General features: G+C 49.5%; 1 protein-coding gene across 3 annotated transcripts in view; it reads left to right on the top strand.

Annotated features, from left to right (window-relative positions):
• The first annotated feature begins 372 nt into the window (after nt 1–372).
• LOC102447681 (transmembrane protease serine 11C) overlaps nt 373–20,491 on the top strand; it is a 43,452-nt gene continuing 23,333 nt past the window's right edge. Inside the window, exons 1-4 of one of the 3 annotated variants that reach the window (XM_025187160.2) lie at nt 373–644; nt 1,391–1,895; nt 8,432–8,553; nt 9,598–9,716. In XM_025187160.2, the coding sequence (XP_025042945.1) occupies nt 1,732–1,895; nt 8,432–8,553; nt 9,598–9,716 (405 nt within the window). In that variant the 5' untranslated portion in view covers nt 373–644; nt 1,391–1,731. Of the gene's footprint in view, nt 645–745; nt 1,896–2,959; nt 3,052–8,431; nt 8,554–9,597; nt 9,717–20,491 lie in introns of those variants that run through there. The other 2 variants (XM_075929271.1, XM_075929270.1) reach the window with 2 other exon arrangements.

Below are 20,491 nucleotides of genomic sequence, written 5' to 3'. Positions count from 1 at the left end.
TCGAGTTTTGGCCACCAATGCGCAGAAAGGACGTGGAGAAACTAGGACGGATCCCAGGGTGAGCGCCAAAGATGATCAAAGGGATGGGGTGCAGCCGTGTGAGCAGTGCTTGCAGGTGAGTTTGGAAAAGGACGTTAAGAGGGGGTATGAGAGTTGTCTTCACCTACTTGAAAGGCCACCATCAACAGATGGAGAAAAGCTGTTCTCTCTTGCCACATGGGCCAGGCCAAGTGGCTGTAGGTTCAAACTACAGCAGAGCAGATTTCGATTAAATCTCAGGAAAATCTTTCTGAAGGTAAGAGCTGCAGGACTATGAAAGAAATTGCCAAGGGGTGTCCTGGAAGCTCCTTCATTGGAGCCTGCCATCTTGGATAGTTTAGACCCAACAACTGTATCTTAGCAGGGCCTTCTGTCTCCATGGTTCTATTTTTCTCCTTCCAGGGCTGTTTCCTGGTTCCCGGAGGGCTGCCAGGTGACAATCGTAGACTCCTTCCCCTCAGCCCCTTTCCCCTTGCAGCTCCCTGGTTTCACAATGCTGTCCCAGCCAGATTTGGTCCTCGTTAACCCTGAGCCATCTTCTCTCGTGATGCCATGTGACCTAAGTGGCTTCTCAGGCCTTGTGACCCTTATCACACCTCTTTGCGGTAAGTGACTTGGCCAAGGTCATGGAGAAAGTCAGTGTCAGGCTGTCTCACCAACCTGTATTTGGGGTGAGGGTTTCAGAAAGATTTATGGGAACGAGACACCCAGATCCTTCTGAAAGCCAACTCTGAGGATAGAAGTGTTTTTTGAAAATCTCACCCTTCGTCCATTGGAGTATGCTGCCCCTACGTGTGCGGAGGACGCGTCACACTAGATGTCAGCCCAGGAGTGAGCGGGTTGGGCTGGCGGGGAGCATAAAGCAGGCGTCATGATATCAGTGACGCCCCCACCTGGCTGCGAATGGAGCTAAAACCAGAGGGGTCTGCCACTGTGATTTCCAAAGACCCCAAAAGTCCGGCTTGGGGGCATGCAAACAACATGATCTTCAGTAAAAATCAGGGACCAGCTTTCAACCTCAGCTGTCAGCTTCTATCTGCCTCCCTCAGACTCAAAGGTGCCTTCACAAGGCAGAGGGATGGACATGCCCTTTTCCAGGGAAGAGAGAACTTTCTTGTACACCCTTTCGGTTGCCCCACATCACACGTGAGGGCTACCGCCCTGAGCTACGCAGCCCCAAAGGCAGGGATGATGCTAATCACAGGGTGCCTACCATATCATTACAAGGCCAAATGCATATCTGGTTGGGATCCCTGATGCAAGCTGAGGCTGGGGAGGAGTGAGCAGCTGAGGAGAGCGCAACGGATGGAAGCCAATTATGGATTTGTTCATTGTTCTCTCTTGCCGTCAGGTAGGAGGGGTGGTGGAGAAGAGCCAACGATGCAGGCTTAAGGGCGGAGACAGGACCTGGAGTTCACACCAAGGTGCGAGCATTTAGGAGCTGCCACCTTACCCGAACAGGAGTAACACCAAAGGGCAAGCGAGAGAGCTTCCTGTGACGACTCCCGGCTGGTGGAGATCCCGTCTCCCCTGCGCGCCTGTCCATGTCGCGCACAGCCGGGGGCTGATCGGCAGGTCGGCGTCTCCTCGTTGCCTCCATGCTCACATCTGCCTGGGGCGTGAGTCGCGTGCCGGTTCCCGCCGTGTGCAGTAAGCCCACATGCTGCTGAGTGTGGCACCGCCAGCCGCTCGATGACGGAGCCACGTGCCACGTGCTGTCGTTTCTGCGAGGCCCGGCAGTATGGGGATCACACGTACCAGCAGCCTTCGCAAGGCTTTCGAGACGTCAGGCGAGCTGTGACTGGGACCCAAGGATACTATGAGACCTCCTGGGGCCTGCCATGGGACCTGCAAAGGTGGGTGACGTATTTAACCCTTTGGAGACTAACTTGGAGCCAGGGATGCTGGTTGGGCGGGAGGAATGTTGTTTAACAGCCGGTCCACGAGTTGTGAACGGTCGACTTACGACCATTGGCAGTTACGACCGAAGCTGTCGTAAATGGTGGACCCCAAGTTACGAACGCGATCTGTGCATACGAACAGCACCGTCACATGTAACGCTATGGGGTCCGACTTACCAACAAACCAAGTTACGGACCAATTGCTTGGTCCATAACCGGTTCATAAGTCGGGGAGAGGCTGTATTAATGTGTGTCGGAAGGACCTGGAATGAGGCCCCCCCCTCCGTCATCCCTTCTCTTCCCCAGGTCTAAAACCCAGTAGCTTCACCTCTCTCCCTCTCGTCCCGCAAGGACGCTTAGGCAGAATCCTGCTCAGTGCGAGAAATCAGGGCAAGGAGTTGGGGGATGGGGGCAAGGTGTGTGTGGGGGAGGCTCTGCACCCCTGCAGGGGCGTGGCCTTGGAAGGAAGGGGCGTGGCTATGAGAAGGGGTGGGGTCTCAGGCAGTCAGCCCTTAGCCCCGCCCAGACTCCAGCATCCGCCTCCCATCCCTCAGAGCTGCACAGAGCGGCATTCCGGGGGCAATTCAACGGGGCTCCAACTACTGTTGCGGTAGCAGTGGGCTGCGGTAGCCAGGAGCTCTGGGCCCCTTTGAACCTCCAAGCATCAGGGCAATTGCCCCCTGTTGGCAGGCCTGGTTGGGGCGGGGGGCGGTAAATAGCACCTATCTCAGACAAAGGCCTGAATATCGGGAGAGCGCCTATAAAATCGAGATATCCGGTCACTCGACTCACGATAGACCATTCTGAACTGTAGAGCCCCCTAGAGGACAAGGGATTCGCTGCTGGGGCAGCAGGAGGAGGGAATCTAACTGGAGGGTCACGGGATGAAAGCGCACAAGATGACGGGATGGCCGGGGTCAAAGCTCTTAGTCAGGGGCACACACATCCCTGGGGATGCGCAGAGAACCTCTCCAGGGAGTACCTCACCTCACCTCGCTAGCTGCCTCACTTTACAACAGATTACACAAACACCACGGAAGTCCCTGCACGCTAAACGTTCCTACGGACGACGACTTGTTTCTACTGCTCTGTATGTCCTATGTGCAGAAATGTAAGTACAATAGTTATGTTCCAACCGAGTTATTTTAAACATTAAGAAAGGAAGCCCCATTGGTCAGTGTTAGCGTGACACTTGTGGTTTTAGGTCTGATTTTGCAAGCCAGTAAGTAGTTGGTAAGTGAGGTGAAACGTGGGGGTACACAAGGCAAATTGGGGTCCTGAAAGGGGTGCAGTAGTCTGGAAAGGTTGAGAGGCACTAGTCTGGATATGGAAGGTTGCGGTTAGGGGGGAGGGGTGCAGACTGGATGAGAGGGGAACCTGGGGTTTAATGGGAGAGTTGGATCATGGGCTGGAAAAGCAAATTCGAGTGGAAATTCGCAGCCAGACTGGCCTAAATCTTAAAAACGTCAGAACGGCCAGACTGGGTCAGACCAAAGGCCCATCTAGCCCAGTGTCCTGTCTGCCAACAGTGGCCAACACCAGGTGCTCCAGAGGGAATTAACAGAATCAGCAAGCGATCCCACCTCTGTCACCCATTCCCAGCCTCTGACAAACAGAAGCTAGGGACACCATCCATGCCCATCCTGTCTAAAAGCTATCCTCTATGAATGTATCTAGCTCTTTTTTGAGCCCTATTAAAGTCCTGGTATTCACAAAACCTCTGGCAAGGAGTTCCACAGGTTGACTGCATTGTGTGAAGAATCTATAAAGGCACCTTAAAGCTTTGGCTTCCATGATGGCTGAGGCTGGTCCCTTATATTTCCCCTAACTTAGCTGGCCTCTCCTGCCCTCAAACTGAACAAATTAAGGTGCTTTTTTTTGTTCGTTTGTTAAGGGTAAAGCTTCTGTGGACTGAATCCTGTCTTTTTGCCTGTGTGATTCTGCAGTTGCTCAGGGACAGACTGTGATACCCTGCGAGGCACCGTACTCCACAAGAGACCCCGCTGAAATTGACAAAGAAAGTGCTATCTGCTTGGAGTAGTTTATGGAGCTAAGGAATAAAGGCTCAGATCTTGCATTGCAAGCTGGGGGCTCGAATTTAGTAAGACATTGTCCCCTTGTTGAATCTTTAAAAAAAAAAAAAAAGATTGTACCAAATACTGCATTGTCAGTGCAGACCTATACAAAGGAAAAGAGCTAGTTCAACCGATGCCTCTCCTGGCCATAGCAGCGCCCTTCTCGACTTTTTATCCCGACTAGCCTATGTGAATATTCAGCTACGTTGCGGTGCCTTTCAGTGCGGAAACATGTCTCCGGTGCAGCCTTGCACCCGGGGCGAGCTGGAGTGTGTAAGTGATGATGGGAATGCAAAGTGAGGGTGAGCCGTGCCAGGGAGCTGTGTCTTGGAGCATGAAACCAGATAGGAAATATCCTGGTCGTTTTTCATTTGTTGTGCTTTCTCTAAGCCAAAGGGCTGAGAACTCACAGGGGTTTTATTGCATCTAGGAACAACATTACATCCCAGGGGCATGTCTATATACAAGCTGCGGTAGCATGTTTTAATAGTACCTTATCGTGTATTTAAAGCTGTAAAACCCTCCTACTGTGAATGCAGTCATGCTGGCAGAGCTTATTCTTTTAAGGGCAGGGGAGTATATAATATAATCTACTCTATATTTGAGAGAGTTTGTGAGCATGTCTGTCTGTTCAAGAACTCCTCCTCAACGCTAAGAGCTGGGACCACCAAATTTGGTAGGCAGCTTCCTCTTAGCATAACTTAAAGCAGGGTCAGTGTTTGGTGGTGCCAGGAAAACGGGATGTGCTTGGAATGGGATTGCGTCTCACCAAACTATACAGAAAAGAGATAAAATCACGAAGCAGATGAAAGGGGCTGGCTGGGGATGGGCCTTCCCCCTCCAGGATTGTTTTAGCCCCAAGCCTCCCACCCCCCAGGCACCCTTTAGGGTGGGTGTGGGGGCTGAAGCTCCCCCCCAGTTCCCATGGGAACATGGCTGGCTGTTCCCCTTGGTCAGGGAGTGAGGGGAAAGTGCCCAGTTTGCTGCATTCCTCACTCTGGCTGGGGACACAGGGGGCAGACGAACCTAGACCTGGACCTGCCCCAGCTGGGAGACATGCTCCCCTCCCCTGGCTGTGCCCGCTGGAGCTGCTGCGGCCATGGAGAGACGCTTCTCGCCTGGCCCCAAGCTGCTGCAGTGAGAGAGGGCTGGGTTATCCTCTCTCCCGGGGGCAGCCGCATCCTGAACCCGCATCCCCAACCCCCATTTTTTTTTAAATTGAGTTAAGGCCCCAATCAATGCTGGGTAAATCTTCTAGAACCGGGTATAAGGGACTCTGTATGTGGATAAAACTACGTCCATAGTAGAGGTTGTAACAATCTAACTATTTTGGTATGAGAGGAAAAAAATCACACCCCTAACCCAAATAGTTTTGCCAGTACAAAACCAGCATAAACCAGGCCTGAGTAAAGCACGTGGCTGCCTCCTGATTGGAAAGGAAGCTTGCCCCTTGCAGAACACGTAAGAGACTTGCCTGCAACTACAGTGGAAATCTCTGAATGCAAGGAAGCAATGCAGATGCTAGCTTGACCTCTCAGAAGACCTGTCTCAAGAAAGAAATGTCAGAGTGCCCTGAGCAGAAGCCGACCTGGCTGGCGGTTCACTGTAAGTCACTGACTTCAGAGTGGTTGCATGGTTGTAACTGAGCACAACGTTTGACCCCACTGTACCTGCTTTTCAGCAACCCACTGCAGCCTCCGCTCTTGCCAGGATCCCTTCATTAGGTGTTAGTTTTGCAACTACAGGTGGAACCTCTCTAGTCCGGCACTCTCTGGTCTGGAACATCCGTAGTCCGGCGTGATTTTAGTGAGCTGGATGCCCACTTATCATGGGTGTGGCCAAGTTTCCTGCAGTCCCATAAAGTTTGTTTCTGGCTCTCGGGTTCTAGGCTGTTCTTTAGCTCTAATTCACCCCAAAATGTCTTCTAAGAGCCCAGCAAGCAGTGGCAGTGTTGGGAATGCTGCTAGACAACATTGACTCCCCTGTGGTCGCTCTGGTTTGGCGTCTGTCAGATCCCAAGGCGTCAGATTCATGGGTGGTGGGTATGCTAAGCGGGGGAAGGCATTGTCTTCCCAAACTGCCAGCCTGGCCCTGCCCACACGCTGCCCCCAGAACACCTACGAACTGGGGGGTGGAGTGTTGCTGCCCCCAAGCGCCCACCTTCCCTCCACCCCCCTCATGCACTGGGTGGGGAGGCTAGAGCCATGCACTGCTCCACTTCCCTGTTCTGCTGGGGGGAGTAGCTTAGCTCCAGTGGGGGGCGGGGCCTGGGCAGAAGGGGCGGGGCTGGGGGTGGGGCTGGAGGCTTGCTTCCCCCAGCTCTGCCTTCACCCACCACCCATGGGCTGGGCTAGAGAGGTTCAACCTGTAAAACAGCCATAAGCTATTGGCGCCGCCGCCCCTGCCACATCCCCATCATGAAGTCATTGCTTTGTTCCTCCTGGAAATAAGTGGCGGCAAACGTGGGCAGGAAATAGAAATCAAAACCTCCAGGGCGTAGGTGGTTCTGAGAACTACAGACAGTGATTTTGTTTGCTGGAAAGCTGCACGAGGGCCGTGCATTTCAATGCTGGCTGAATCAGCATTGACTCTTGTTTCTACATGCACAGTTGGGCTTGTTTGCACTTTTTTTTAAAATCAAGCAGGATCTGAACCAGACACTGCCAGCTTCAGGGTTCCCTGTTCAAATTTAGCAGCTGCTGCATTTTTCTATAATTGATCCAGGGTCCCCATCCAATCCATCTCCTTCTAAATGTTGGGAAAGTTCAGATCTAGGTCCCTGATCCAGCAAAGGGTACATACTTGATCTGAAGGCGTTGAGTCCCGTAACGGGGCTGATTCCAATTTGGAGACAGCTCCACTACAAATAACAGATTTTATTTCGTGTTGCCAAAGAATTATCATAAGCCACAGCGAGTTTAACAAAAACGTTGCAGCACATGCACAAATTCAGTGAGATTTGTGTGGGTCAAGTTAAGTACGTACTGAAATCCCGGACTGAGGCTCTGTATGTGAATTGGCGCATAGGCTACAACTAGACTGGCATGATTTTCCGCAAATGCTTTTAACGGAAAAGTTTTTCCGTTAAAAGCATTTGTGGAAAAGAGCATCTAGATTGGCACGGACACTTTTCCGCAAAAGCACTTTTTGCTTTTTTGCACAAAACAATAACGCATTGTTGACTCTGGCCCTCTTGCGCAAAAGCATTTGCGCAAGAGGGCTTTTGCCTGAACAGGAGCAGCATAGCATTTCCGCAAGAACACTGACAATCTTACACGAGAATAGTGATAGAAATGTAGCCGTGTTAGTCTGGGGTAGTTGAAGCAAAATGCAGGACAATGTAGCACTTTAAAGACTAACAAGATGGTTTATTAGGTGATGAGCTTTCGTGGGCCAGACCCACTTCCTCAGATCAAATAGTGGAAGAAAGTAGTCACAACCATATATACCAAAGGATACAATTAAAAAAAAAACTCATCTACATGGCTCCGTCGACGGAGCAGTGTAGTCTAGAGATATCCTTGGAGTGCTATCTTTCAACCAGCTTTGCATCCACCCTGCAATAATTTTACCTGGGCCACATTTCATGAGTTTGCTTATTATGAGCAAGGCTCAACAAATCACTGAATCTACTCGCCTGTGGCGAGTAGATTTCAGCCGGTCGCCCCGTTCATCGGCGGCGTGTACATGTGCAAGGCGGGTCTTGCGCATGAGCAGTGAGGGGCTGGCGAGTAGATTTGTCAAGCCCTGATTATGAGCATGTATCAAAAGCTTTACTAAAGTCCAAGCTAATGTGTTTGATCCTTTCCCGCTATTCACCAGACCAATAACCCTGTCAAAGAAGGAAAAGAGGTTGGCATAATTTTTTCTTGACAATTTCTAGTCCCATAACCCTATCATCGTCTAAGTGCTTACAAACCAATGGTTTAAAAACCTGTTCCAGTGTCTTTCCAATGTTGAATTTCAGTGGATAGGTTTGTAATTTCGTGGGTCCTCTTTGTTGCCCTGTTTAAAGATAGGGATTATGTTTGCCCAATTTTAGAGCTTGTCCCATGGTATTTGGTGTCTTTTGCAAGACGCCTGGCTCCTGGAGTAATGAGAACCCCTTGGCTTCCATTTAAAGGAGGCAGTTGGTTTCTAGCAGTCTTGACCGTGAACTGTAGTTTGAAAATGTGACCCAGGCAAACCCTAAAGGCATATGCATGGGAAGTAGAGGTGTGGGGTTTTGCACTTGGTTTTCTTGCACCCACTGCTGACCCGCCACCAACTCTGGCCCGACTCAGGCTTTTGGACTGTTTGGGGTAGCAGTCCTGCTCTGAAGCATTTTGTTTGGGATGGGGGGAGGGGAATTGCAGATTGGGATGACCAGAACGTTTACTAATAGGCAGGGGATGTTGTTCTCCCTTTGCTTTTCAGAGTTCACCAGTCGGCCACCAAAAAGAGATTTTTCACACCCTGGAAGAGCACTGGAATTGCTGTGGCCGGAGCACTGGGGTTGGCGATTGCTATTGGCCTCCTGGTGTATTTTTTGGCCTATGGTGAGTATGGTGTGTGTTTCACTGACTGGGCACGCGGTACAGTGCATCTCCCTCAGGGCCGCGTGCTTTGCCTGTCACCAGGAGCCAGTGTTTCCATCCGCAGAATTAAAAACTCATCTGGGCGAATTAGCACGAACTTCTACATCTCCTGCTTCCTTCCCCTCTTCTGCATTTGGGCGGATCTCCACTCAGGGCTGCCTGGGGTAGCAAGACTTGCGGTGGCTGTTGTATCTTTCTTGTAAGGCTGCCATCTTGTAATCTTCTTCCTCTAAGCCCCCCCCCCCCCCCGACGCCTGCATATTGCTGCCGTGTGGCGTTGCTTTGCCAAGTGACCAGTGGAGGTTTCTGAGCAAGTATCTGCTCTGTTGTTCCCTTACTCTCCCCAACATCCCTTGTGCCCTGTCTCGTTGGGAGAGGGAGCGCTTCCAGGCTGTCCCTACTGGTGCTGATGCCCTAGGCCACCCCACACAGGTGGGGAGGGGTTTGTCAGGCCGGAGCTGTGGGAGAAAGGTGTTGCCAGCTGTCCCGGACCAGACGTCATTTACCACCATGGGAGAGATGGCAGCGCTGGAGCAGGGCCAGGAGGCAGGTGCAGGCTGGAGGAGCAGCAGGCAGCCATGCAGTGGCACTCTCTGGCCACACACACTCGGCATTTGCCCCCTGAGTCCTCCAGCTCCACGAGCCAGTGAGTGGGGGCTGGGCCCTGAGAGGGGGCCGGAGGCTGCCAGACGGATGCTGAGCTGAGGGGAGCAGCTGGGAGATGAGGACGGGTGTTGCTGGAGCCTGGGGACGGGGGAGAGTGGGGGTGGGGGGCTGCCGGAGCCCATAAGCAGCATACAGCTGGGTAGAGCACCATGACATCTGGGGCAATGTGGTGCCCCAAATGTCATGGTTCCCCCCACGTCTGTGTGTTTTGCATATGTGTAGGGATGGCCCGGGAGCTCTTCTTCACTATGGAGATCCCAGGGCGGCCTGGCCCGGCCCAGCCCAGCCCTGGACAGGCTGTAATGCGAGTATTCCCCCTTTCCTTTTCTTTCCTTTCAGACCAGAGGCCGTTCTACTACAACGGCAACTTTAAAGTCACCGATGTCCGGTACAGCGACGACCTGGCCCGGAAATCCTCAGGCGCGTTTAGAGAGCAGAGCAGAAGGGTCGAGAGGCTGGTATGTGGGGATTTCTCTCTTCGCAAGCTGGTCACTGAGCTCACGGGGTGATTTTGAAGTCAGACCGATTCGCTGTTCTGTCACGCACGCCCCATGTTTCCCCACGGCCTGCGTCCGGGGTTGCTTCTCCCTGTCAGGCTCCATCTTGGCCAGCGTATTGGAGCTACCTGGGGGACCTCCGGAGCCGAAAGCATGCCCGAGCTAGTTGTGGGGGAGCTGGCACAGACTCGGAACCTCGACAGATTGGGCAGGTAGACTTGGCTTCGCCCAGAGACCTGCTGGGCCGCTTCCCCTCCTCCTCCTCTCTCCTGTCTGTCCGGATGAGCTCTTTGGGGCTGGTTGCTGTGACCGAGCCTCGTAGCAACCAGAATGCACTTGAGACCCCGTCCCTCTCCCTTTAGCAATTCAGCAAGTCCTCTGCGGGGGTCAGCAAGACGGTGAATATGCCGGCACAGGGTAGGCCTCCCGAGCTGGCCTTCCCTCATCTGGGCGGGGGAGAGCTGACAGACTTGTTGTGCCCTTGGGCAAGGTGAGGGGGCATCTTCCAGAAGGGGCCTCAGTGCCACCTGGTGCTTGCCGCCCCCTCCCCTCTGCCAGCCCTCAGCACCGCTTGGAATTTGCCGCCCTCCCTCCCCCTGCTCCATCAGCCCTCAGCGCCGACTGGCACTTACCCCCTGGGGCTCCGGCGGTGATTTAAAGAGCCCAGGGCTCCAGCCTTTGTTGCAGTAGCCGTGGCTGGAAGCCCCGGGCCCATAGGCACAGGAACTGGGGGCCCAGCATCCCCGCTTTTAAAAATGTTCCTGCACCACTGCCTGGGCCCTTTTGAATCCCTGGGCCCGGGGCAGTTTCCCCCTTTGTCCCGCCCCCCCCATTGGCAGGCCTGCCCCCAGCTATGGAAATGGCGCACCTTGAAGAGAAAATCAGAAAGGAAATAGCACTTCCCTGCAGGTGATGACGACAGAGGCAATAAGCAAGCAGCTGTGCTTGTGCCTTTCACTCCTCACGCCACGATGCTGGGGTCTCACTTCTTTCGTGGCCTTGCCTTCGCGTTCCCTCACCGGGCAGTCGGCACCTCCCGCTCGCCTCAGACCGCTCAGGCATTTACCCGAGGGCTGAGCACCTTCGTCATGATAACACGTAAACCCTGGAAAGCATCTTGCTGTAGGGGAGACAGCGCTGGCTTGGGATCCTGCTGTGACCTTAGCTGAGTCACTGCTCTCCTCCGTGCCTCTCTTTCCCCTTCCGTCCCATCTGTCTTGCACCTGAAATTACAAGTGTACGGGCTGTCTCTGATGCTGGACAGCACCTGGCCCAGGAGGGCCCTGCATTTAGTTGGGGCTTCAGATGCTACTGAGAACACCTACAAATATGGGGCTTTCAAATGTGTGAGAATCAGAGAATTGGGTGGAGGGGGAAAGTCCTCCAAAAAGGGCAAGAATGTTTATTTCTTTAGCCGAATTGTATTTGCTGCGCAACGCATTCATTGTTAGATATACTGTTGGAGAAACAGTATTTGTGCTGCTCTAGTAATGACACCGTGTGCTGGTTTTCCATAAGCCACTCCTCCCATCTGCTCTCCAGAACTGTCCTTGCCTCCTCTCTTAATTTCTCCACAGGTAGCTTGAGCTCCCTATCTCCTTTCGACCCGACTTGCTCCATGATGCAGCCTTATCCATTCCCACAGAAACATTACCTGCTGTAAAACAGCCACCTCTCTGCTTTCCAGCTCCTACCCAAGAAAACACCCCGGCCCTCTTCCTTCTCCTTCTTTTTAACTTCAGCTGTTCTACCCAAAAAGGAGGAATGGAATGGAATCAGACTACCTTCTTCAAATTGCCCTTGGCAATGTAGAAAACAACTCAGTGTACAGATGACTAATGAGAGACTCTTCCTGGATCTAATCCTGCCCCCCGAAAGAAACCAATGGCAAAACTCCAGTTGACAAAACTGAACATAAGAACGGCCAGACTGGGTCAGACCAAAGGTCCATCTAGCTCAGTGTCCTGTCTTTTGATAGTGGCCAATGTCAGATGTCCCAGAGGGAGTGAACAGAACAGATAATCATCAAGTGATCCCTCTCCTGTCCTGGCTCATGAGTATTGCTGGACCAAACCTCCATTAATTTATCTAGTTCTTTTTTGAACCCTGTTAAAGTCCTGGTCTTCACAACATCCTGTGGCAAGGAGTTCCACAGGCTAACTGTGCATTGCAGGAAGCAAAACTTTCTTTTGTTTGTTTGTTTTAAACCCCCTACCTATTAATTTCATTTGGTGACCCCTAGTTCTTATGTTATGGGAAAGATCAAAGCTGTTTGTGGTACTTGGAGAAGTTCCTATATTCTGCAGCAATTCTAGGAGAAAAATGTATTACATTTATTCTGGAGACAACAACACATTCAGCCCAATCCTCTCTGGACCATGTACAGCATTCTTATTAATTGGCAGGTTTCTCAGCTCGCTGGCATTTTCATCCAAAGGGGTTTCACCTATTTGTGAAACCTAACTTCCATTCCCTTTGTTGTTATGGCTCCCACTTCCTAATCCATCTGGATTTATTCGAATCCTTTACAATCTGCCCCCAGACATAAGCTTCCCCATGGTTGTTAACCGCAGGGATGTTTAGTTTGGGCAGCTGTTGTGAAACAATTAGTCATTGTAAGTAAATGCAGACTCTTCATAGTGATAAACACGGTAAGCAAAGGTGAATCATCCCTCACAACGAGATATGTACAACTCCTTGCAATCTCTCCCTGCTCTGATCCTTATCGGAATAGAATCATAGACGTTTAGGGTTGGAAGAAGACCTCAGGAGGGCATCAAAGCAGGACCTCCTCATTGATCTCTGTCATCCGTATTCAGACCGGCTCAGAAACGAGTTGTGTTTAGAGCATTAGGAGAATGGTTTTGACCCACAGAGGAGAGTTACTCCAATACCTTCCCTGGAATGAATCATCCTCCCTGCTTCTTTATCTCTTTGAAGGCCCGTGAGAAGGTCAGAAATTGTGCTAGCAAGCTGATGAGCATGGTGCTCCAATCAGTGTCCAACAACAGACAGGAAAAACTGGCAAATTTAGTCCAGGGGTGATGCAGGAAGGTGGAGGAAACAAGGAAGCAATTGTTGAATCATAGAACACTAGAATTGGAAGGGATCTTGAGAGGCCAAGTCCAGTCCCTGCCCTCACAGCAGGACCAAATACCTTCTAGAGCCATATTGTCCTACCAGTTCTGACCCAGTAGCCTCTTGTTATAGTGGACTAGCCACATTATTCTGAAAACGTAAATAATTTTGTGGGCCAACAAGCCACACTCTACTGGCTAAATAACCACGTGTGGCTAGCATGTTGGACGCCACGATCTAGACCATCCCTGACAGAAGTAATCTAATCTGCCCTTAAATATCTCCAATACTGGAGATTCCACAGCTTGCCTTCGAGGAATAGCACTTTTGAAATATAATACCTGAGTATGTCGGAGGACAACTTACGTAGGTTTGCAGATAATATGTTGTGTGAGCATCAAATCTTGTTATTTTTCTACCAAATATTGTAAAGTCACAAACTGTTGTGAAAATTTCACAAAATGATTGTGAAAATGTTGAAGTGTTACAAGTATTGTGGAGCATGCTGGGGAAATAATTTGTATTGCTCATGGGAAAGTATTACAAAATAGATCAGAGGGGAAACAGTCGGGTTTGAAATGAATGGTCTTGGAACTAGATCCATGAAAGGATTTCCACAATAGATTACCAGGATAATATGGGGCAGATTCCATCCTCATTTACACCCATGCTGGTTGATTAGAGGCACATATTTAATGGTGACACGGGGGTGAGATGGAATCTTGTGTAGGGCCAACTTCTGTTGGGGAAAGAGACACGTTTTCAAGCTACACAGAGCTCTTCTCCAGGTCTGGAAAAGGTTCTTCAAGCACCACAGCTAAATACAAGGTGGAAGAGATTGTTTCACATAAGTAGTTAATACGTATTTCAAGGGATCATTCGAGGTGGAATGGCCCATTAATACATCTGCAGTCATTGGGGGAGTGAAAAGGAGTTAGTGGGTTACGGGTAATTGTAATAGCCCATAAATCTGGAGTCTCTGTTTAGTCCATGACTTTTAGTGAATGTTTGTGCCCGGGCTCCTTTTTGGCAAGTGTGGTGCAGGTTTCCTTTGAGGTTGAGGACTGAGAGATCAGATCTGGAGTGATCACTGTGTGAAAAGTGTCCGTCCACAGGTGACAGGGTGTTTTTGTTGTCTATCGTTTTCCTCTGTGCGTTCATTCCGGAGAATGCCGCTTGTCTGGTTTCACACACTGAGTTGCTATTGAGGCATTTGGTACACTGGGCGAATACACCACTTATAGGCATCCATGGGTCTTGAAAGGTGTGTTGGGGAGGCGTTGATCATTGTAGCAGTGTAGATATGGCTGCACGTTTTTGCGTTTGTTGTTCTGGCAGGTTCTGTTGCTGCTTTGAGTTGGAGAGTCCTTATCTGTGGTGATGAGTTTGGAAAAGGTAGGGAGTTGTTTGAAGGCCAGTAGGGGGTGGGGGAGTTGAGGGAAGATTTCTTTGAGGATACAGTCCCCATCGAATATGGGTGGAATCTGTATGATGATACCTCCCCCCATCTTAACAAGCAACAAGGAGTCTTGGGGCACCTTTAAAGACTAACACATTTATTAGGGCACAAGCCTACAAAAAGGCTGCAGCCCACTTCATCAGATGCATGAACTGAAAGATTCAGTTGGCAGGGGAGTTATATGAACATACAGAGATGGGAGTGTGACATTAATGAGGCTAATTCAATCAGGGTGGATGTGGCTCACTTCCAACAGAGATAAGAAGGTGAAACTATTCAAAGTAGAAAATTACTTATTGTAATGAGGGTGCCATTCCCAGTCCCAATTCAGGCCCATTGTGAGGGTGTCAAATTTGCATACAAATGCCAGCTCATCAGTGGCTGGCTGCCATCTACTTTTGAAGGTTTTTTGTTCAAGGATGGCAGCTCTCAAGTTTGTCACTGTGTGTCCAGGGAGGTCAACGTGTTTTCCTGCTGGCTCTTATATCTTGCCATTCTTGATGTCTGATTTGTGTCCATTGATTCTTTTATGTAGCAACATTCTGATTTGTCCAAGGGACGCGGCAGAGGGGCATTGCTGGCACGTGATGGCATAGATCACGTTAGTGGATATGCAGGTGGACAAGCCCCTGATGGTGTGGCTGATGTGGGTTGGTCCTCTGATGGTGTCCCTAGGGTAGATGTGTGGACAGACTTGGCAACAGGGTTTGTTGCAGGGATGGGTTCCAGGGTGAGTGTTTCCATTGTGGTGTGTGAAGTTGGTGGTATTTGTTTCAGATGAGGCCAACTTTTTGTGAGCGAGGACTGGCCTGTCTCCCAAGATCTGTGAGAGTGAGGGATTGTCACCTAGGATAGGTTGTAGATCCTGGATGATGTGCTGGAGAGGTTTTAGCTGGGAGCTGCAAGTAACAGCCTATGGCGCTCTGTTGCTTTCTTTGTTGGGTTTGTCCTGTAGTAGCTGACTTCTGAGTTCCTATCTGGCTTTGTCAATTTATTTCCTCACCTCCCCAGGTGGGTGTTGTCGTTTTAAGAATTCTTGATAGAAAACCTATAGGTCTTAGTCTCTGTCTGAAGCACAGGAGCAAATGCACCTGTCTCTTAGGGCTTGGCTATAGACAAGAGATTGTGTGATGTGTTCTGGATCAAAGCTCGAGGCATGTAGATAAGAATAGCGGTCAGTAGGTTTCCAGTATAGGGAGGTGTTTCTGTGACCATCATTTGTTTGCACTATAGTGTCCAGGAAGTGGATTTCTTATGTGGACTGGTCCAGGCTGAGATTGGCAGTGGGGTGGAAATGGTGGAAATCCCGGTGGAATTCTTCCAAGGTCTCCTGCCCAAGAGTGCCAATGCTGGAGATTTAATCAATGTCGAGCAAGCAGAGAAGGGGCACTTGGGGACGAGAACTGAAGAAGCGTTGTTCTAAGTTGGCCATACAAATGTTGGCATAATGTGGGGCCAGGCAGGTACCCATAGCCGTGCCGCTGACTTGAACATAGAAGCAACATTGTCATAGAATCAGAGAATCCTAGAGCTGGAAGAGACCACAGGAGTCATCGAGTCCAGCCCCCTGCCCAAAGCAGGACCAACCCCAACTCAATCATCCCAATCAGGGGATGATTTGTCCCCAAAGCTGAAATGGTTGTGGGTGAGGACAAAGTCACATAGCTCAGCCACCAGGTGTGTGGCATCGTCCGGGATACAGTTCCTGATGGCTCGTTGTCCATCCTCATGTGACATGTTGGTGTAGAGAGTTTCCACATCCAGAGTGGCCAGGATGGTGTTTTCTGGAAGATCACGAATGGATGGTAGTTTCCTCAGGAAGTCAGTGGTGTCTCAAAGATAACGTGGAGTGCTGGTAGCATAGGGCCTGAGGAGAAGATCGATGCAAATAATTCATTCGATTTCTCTGTAATGCTCTTTTCTCCCTTGAATGCTCCTTTTTAGCACCTCAGTCATCCAATGGTCCCACTGGTTGTTTGGCAGGCCTCCTGCTGCTGATGTTTTAGTTTTAGAATCTTTAGCTAATTGCTCTTCAGATTATTTTTTAGCCTGTCTAATTATACTTTTACGCTTGAGCTGAGTGAATGCAGTGACTAAACAGCTCGTCCTGTCGATGAGAGACAGTTATAAACCACCCATCATGCTGGAATTTGGGCACACTCCACATTGCATGGATTAGGAGCCATTAACAGTCCCAAATATAGGACCATATCTATGGCTGGTGGTTAATTTTGCTACTCAATCCTTATTTTGGCAAAGTCTAATTCAACTGAATGGCGACAAAGACCAAGCAAAACAAACAAACAAAAAAGAAGTCCATTGCTTTATGGAACTCATGATTTTAGAACCATATGAATTAAAGTCACCACAGTTTTAAAGGGCAGAAGACAGGAAAAAAAATCTTGACAGCCTGGAATTCCAGAGCCAAGAGTAAATCGAAAAGCTAGTGCGGATAAGTGTGTCTTGTAAGGTACTTTAAGGATCTGGATCCAGCAAAGCACTTCAGAATGTGAGTTGTTCTGTTGACATCAGTGGAACCACTTGCAGGCAGAAACGGAAACATGTGTTTTGCTAGATATGGGCCTTATCATGCCCAGTGTTTGGTTTAGGTGTAGATCTCAGAGCAAGGTTATGGAGTTCTTCCTGGAGCATCAGCTTTCATGAGCTTTCCCTTTGGGATAGGGTGATGGGCTATACCTAGTAACTGAAGTGGTGGGGGTGGTGATGAAGAGGAGAAAGAGGGGGGCTAAACTCAGAGGTGGGAATTACATATTGGGAACAGGGTAATTGTGGCTGTGTCAGTCCCAGGATATTGGAGGGAGGAGGCTAGAGAGGTCATGTCTTTTAGTAGACCAGGCTCAGTTGGTGAGAGAGACCAGCTTTCAAGCTGCACTCTTCCCCGAGTCTGGGAAAGGCAGTCAGAGCTGAAGACAAGCTCTCTGTGGCTCTAAAGCTTGTCTCTCTCACCGACAGATGTTGCTCCAATAAAAATATTACCTTCTCTGCCCCGTCTCTCTCCTTTCGGGGGAAGAGCCTACGAGAGTCCACAGGGGTCTGAAGTGAAATAACTTACAAAGGAAGGAAATCTAAGTGTGGAGGAAGGAAGTGTGGAGTAAAGCAGAAGCCTGGTGTTTGTCAGACCAGTTGCAGTAGAGATAAACACCCTGGTGGTTTAAATCCTGAGGTAAAATTCCCTCTGTGCGGAGAGATCAGACTCTTCAGGAACCAACATATGTGATTAGTTAGTTGTTCTCAACAGCTGACACGTCAAGGAACCATGCCGCCAAGCTCTTTATGGCAGTGTACAAGGCTGATTATGCCTGCCTGTCTCATTTCTTTGGGAAGCCCTTCTGTTTGGTTTCTGAAATGTTTGTGATCTGCTCTGTACCCAGACTGGGTCAGAAATACTCCTCCTTGCCCTTTCAATTAGGAGACATGCAAGCCCCGATGGACCATCCCGCCATGGTTGTGTGTGCTTGGGTTCTGCTGAGGCTGTGTCTACCTTCCTGGATGACTAAAGGCCACAAATTGTTGTTGTCACCCTCCATTTTGTTTGCTTAAGGCACAGGGTGTTGCGGTGGAGTCATTACTGGCTAGCACTACCAGTGTCTCAATTAAGAAAGGGAGTGTCCCTACTTCCAGGAAACAATCAGAGGTCCCCACGCCCTCAAGGATCCATCAATTAATGGTGAAATGCATTCCCTTTGCCACCCAGCCTCCATTGTCTCAAAGAGAAGGTGATTGAGAAGCTCACCAACTCAATCTTGGTATAAGACGTTGCTTTGGAGTGGGGTCCTGGCTTGTCAGACTCCCCAGTGATCAGTTCTGGGCTGTATCTCTTGATACATCGCCCATGGCACGATGCCTTGGCAAATAAGAGACATGGCTGAGCTGTCTGGAGCTGCTCTCTGGTAGGGAAGCCGATCAGTAGGGTAGGCCAACCAGGTGTCATCAGTGAGATGTTTAAAATATGAGGTCCCTCAAGGACAGGTTTCTCTAGGCATGAGCCCTCTTGGGTCATGTCTAGACAGCAGCTGGGAAAAAATGTGCCCACTGCAATATGGACAGATCCTTGGATCGTTTCTAAACTGAAGGTTGCTTGTCATCAGTTCACCGGTGATACACAGCTACACTGAAAGTCTCTGCGTCCCGAGGTGAGGTCACAACATCAACCCATATTCTTCTGACTACGGAAGCCTCTATTCCCTCCTCTCCCGATCCCTTTCTCTCCCTCTTTTACATTGGATCCATTTGTTTTTGTGTGTTCGTAACATGCCATCCTCTTAAACTGGCTTTCGTTTATTTGTATGGTTATATTCTCTTGTATAACAACATAAGAACGGACATCCTGGGTCAGACCAAAGGTCCATCTAGCCCAGTATCCTGTCTGGTGACAGTGGCCAATGTCAGATACCCCAAAGGGGGGGGATGGGACAGAATAGGAAATCATCAAGTGATCCCTCTCCTGTCACCCATTTCCAGCTCCTGACAAACAGAGGCTAGAGACACCATCCCTGTCCATCCTGGCTAATAAGTATTGATGGACTTAACCTCCATTCATTTATCTAGTTCTTTTTTGAACCTTGTTAAAGTCCTGGACTTCTCAACATCCTCTGGCAAGGAGTTCCTCAGGTTGACTGTGTGCTGCGTGAAGAAAATCTTCCTTATATAGCACACAGCAAGCTATTATGTCTAATTAATAATACCAATTAGTAATTATTACTATGCTTTTAATATTTTCAATGTAAAAGCTATAAAGAAAGCGATTGAACCAAATGACTCATTACATTTTATAGCAAGAGTAGGAGAAAAGTCTCAGATGAGATGTCTTGAGCCAAAGGAACCAATAGAGTATAAAAGAAGAGCACTTTCCAAACCCAAATGTGGATGCAATATGTTGGACTGGCTGGAGATATAGGAGCCAATGTTTGGCAATCAACAGGACCTGTGCTCCTAAATCATTTGAAAATTTCACCCATATAGTTCAGTGGGTTTTGGCAAATACCACAAAGGGAAGTTTTTAGCTTACAACCCTAGTGGATCCTGCTTCCTCAGAGATTTCCTTGAACACTGCTAGCATGTTCCATTAGGCATTAACAGAGTTATTAGAAGGCAGAGCTAGGACTGATGTCTTGGATGTAATTCTTAGAGGAGGAAAATTAGTGATAACCATCTAGATGGTACTGGGTCCTGCCATGAGGGCAGGGGACTGGATTCAATGACCTCTCGAGGTCTCTTCCAGTTCTAGTGTTCTAGGATTCTATGTGTGGGTAAAATGCTCTCTCACAGTCAACTGTGGAATTACACAAAAGAGAGACAGAAACCCAGCACTGGCCTCCCATGCTTACACCGAGTGCTCAAGGTTGAAATATTCAGAATTTTCATACCTGGGAAAGGAGCGAGAAGACTGTTGGTATGTCCAGTTGCATCGCCTGACCTCTTTTATACAGAAAACAAAGTCTTTAGGGTTGACTCATTTTCAGGTTAGTTTGATTCTTCTGTATGATGCAAAACAATGATTCATCCCCTCTCGTGAACTTTGTCTATATTGGCAAGACGTGGATTTCCTGATCCATGTTTCCGGAGAGCGCTGAGACGTGGGAAGGGGGTGTGCATGGGACGTGGGAAGGACAAAGCTGAGCATGTTCTGAGTCCAAACTACTCAAAGTCAACGGAGACGGTCTGGCTATTAGAAATAGATGCAAGAAAAGGAAGGATAATAAGGAGGCTCCATGCCTGGCTGTATCAACCTGTAGAAGTGCTCTGAAAGGCTAATGAGACTTTCTCAGTATGATGAGCAATTATTCTGACACTGGGGAGTTGATGGCTTGTAAAGAGGTGCACAAAAGCGGGGAGAAAATATCTATAGCGCTGTAGCTCTCGACATGCTACCCTGAGGCAAGTGGGGATGTGTGTAAAGTCTTTGCACCCAGTGCTCAGCAAGCATGCCCCGCTTCTCTGTCTTCAGCTAAAGCTCTGGATCTAACTTCTGCAGCCGGGTTCCCAGGTGTCTTTGCACGACATCGATACTGACTTCTGCATCGACATCCAACTGATTTAGGACGGAGGGGGTTATGGAATCTGACCTGAAAGCAAGGAACACAATCCTTGCCATTTTCCCTGTGCCATTTATTGTATCCCATTTGATATATTCTATGCTGACCAGGGCCATACTTAGTACTATTAAACTGGGGGAGAC

Source organism: Pelodiscus sinensis, chromosome 5, assembly GCF_049634645.1.
Source record: "Pelodiscus sinensis isolate JC-2024 chromosome 5, ASM4963464v1, whole genome shotgun sequence".
In the NCBI taxonomy this organism is placed as follows: Eukaryota; Metazoa; Chordata; order Testudines; family Trionychidae; genus Pelodiscus; species Pelodiscus sinensis.
Note: the sequence above shows the minus strand (reverse complement) of the source record. Positions and strands in the feature narration are given on the sequence as shown.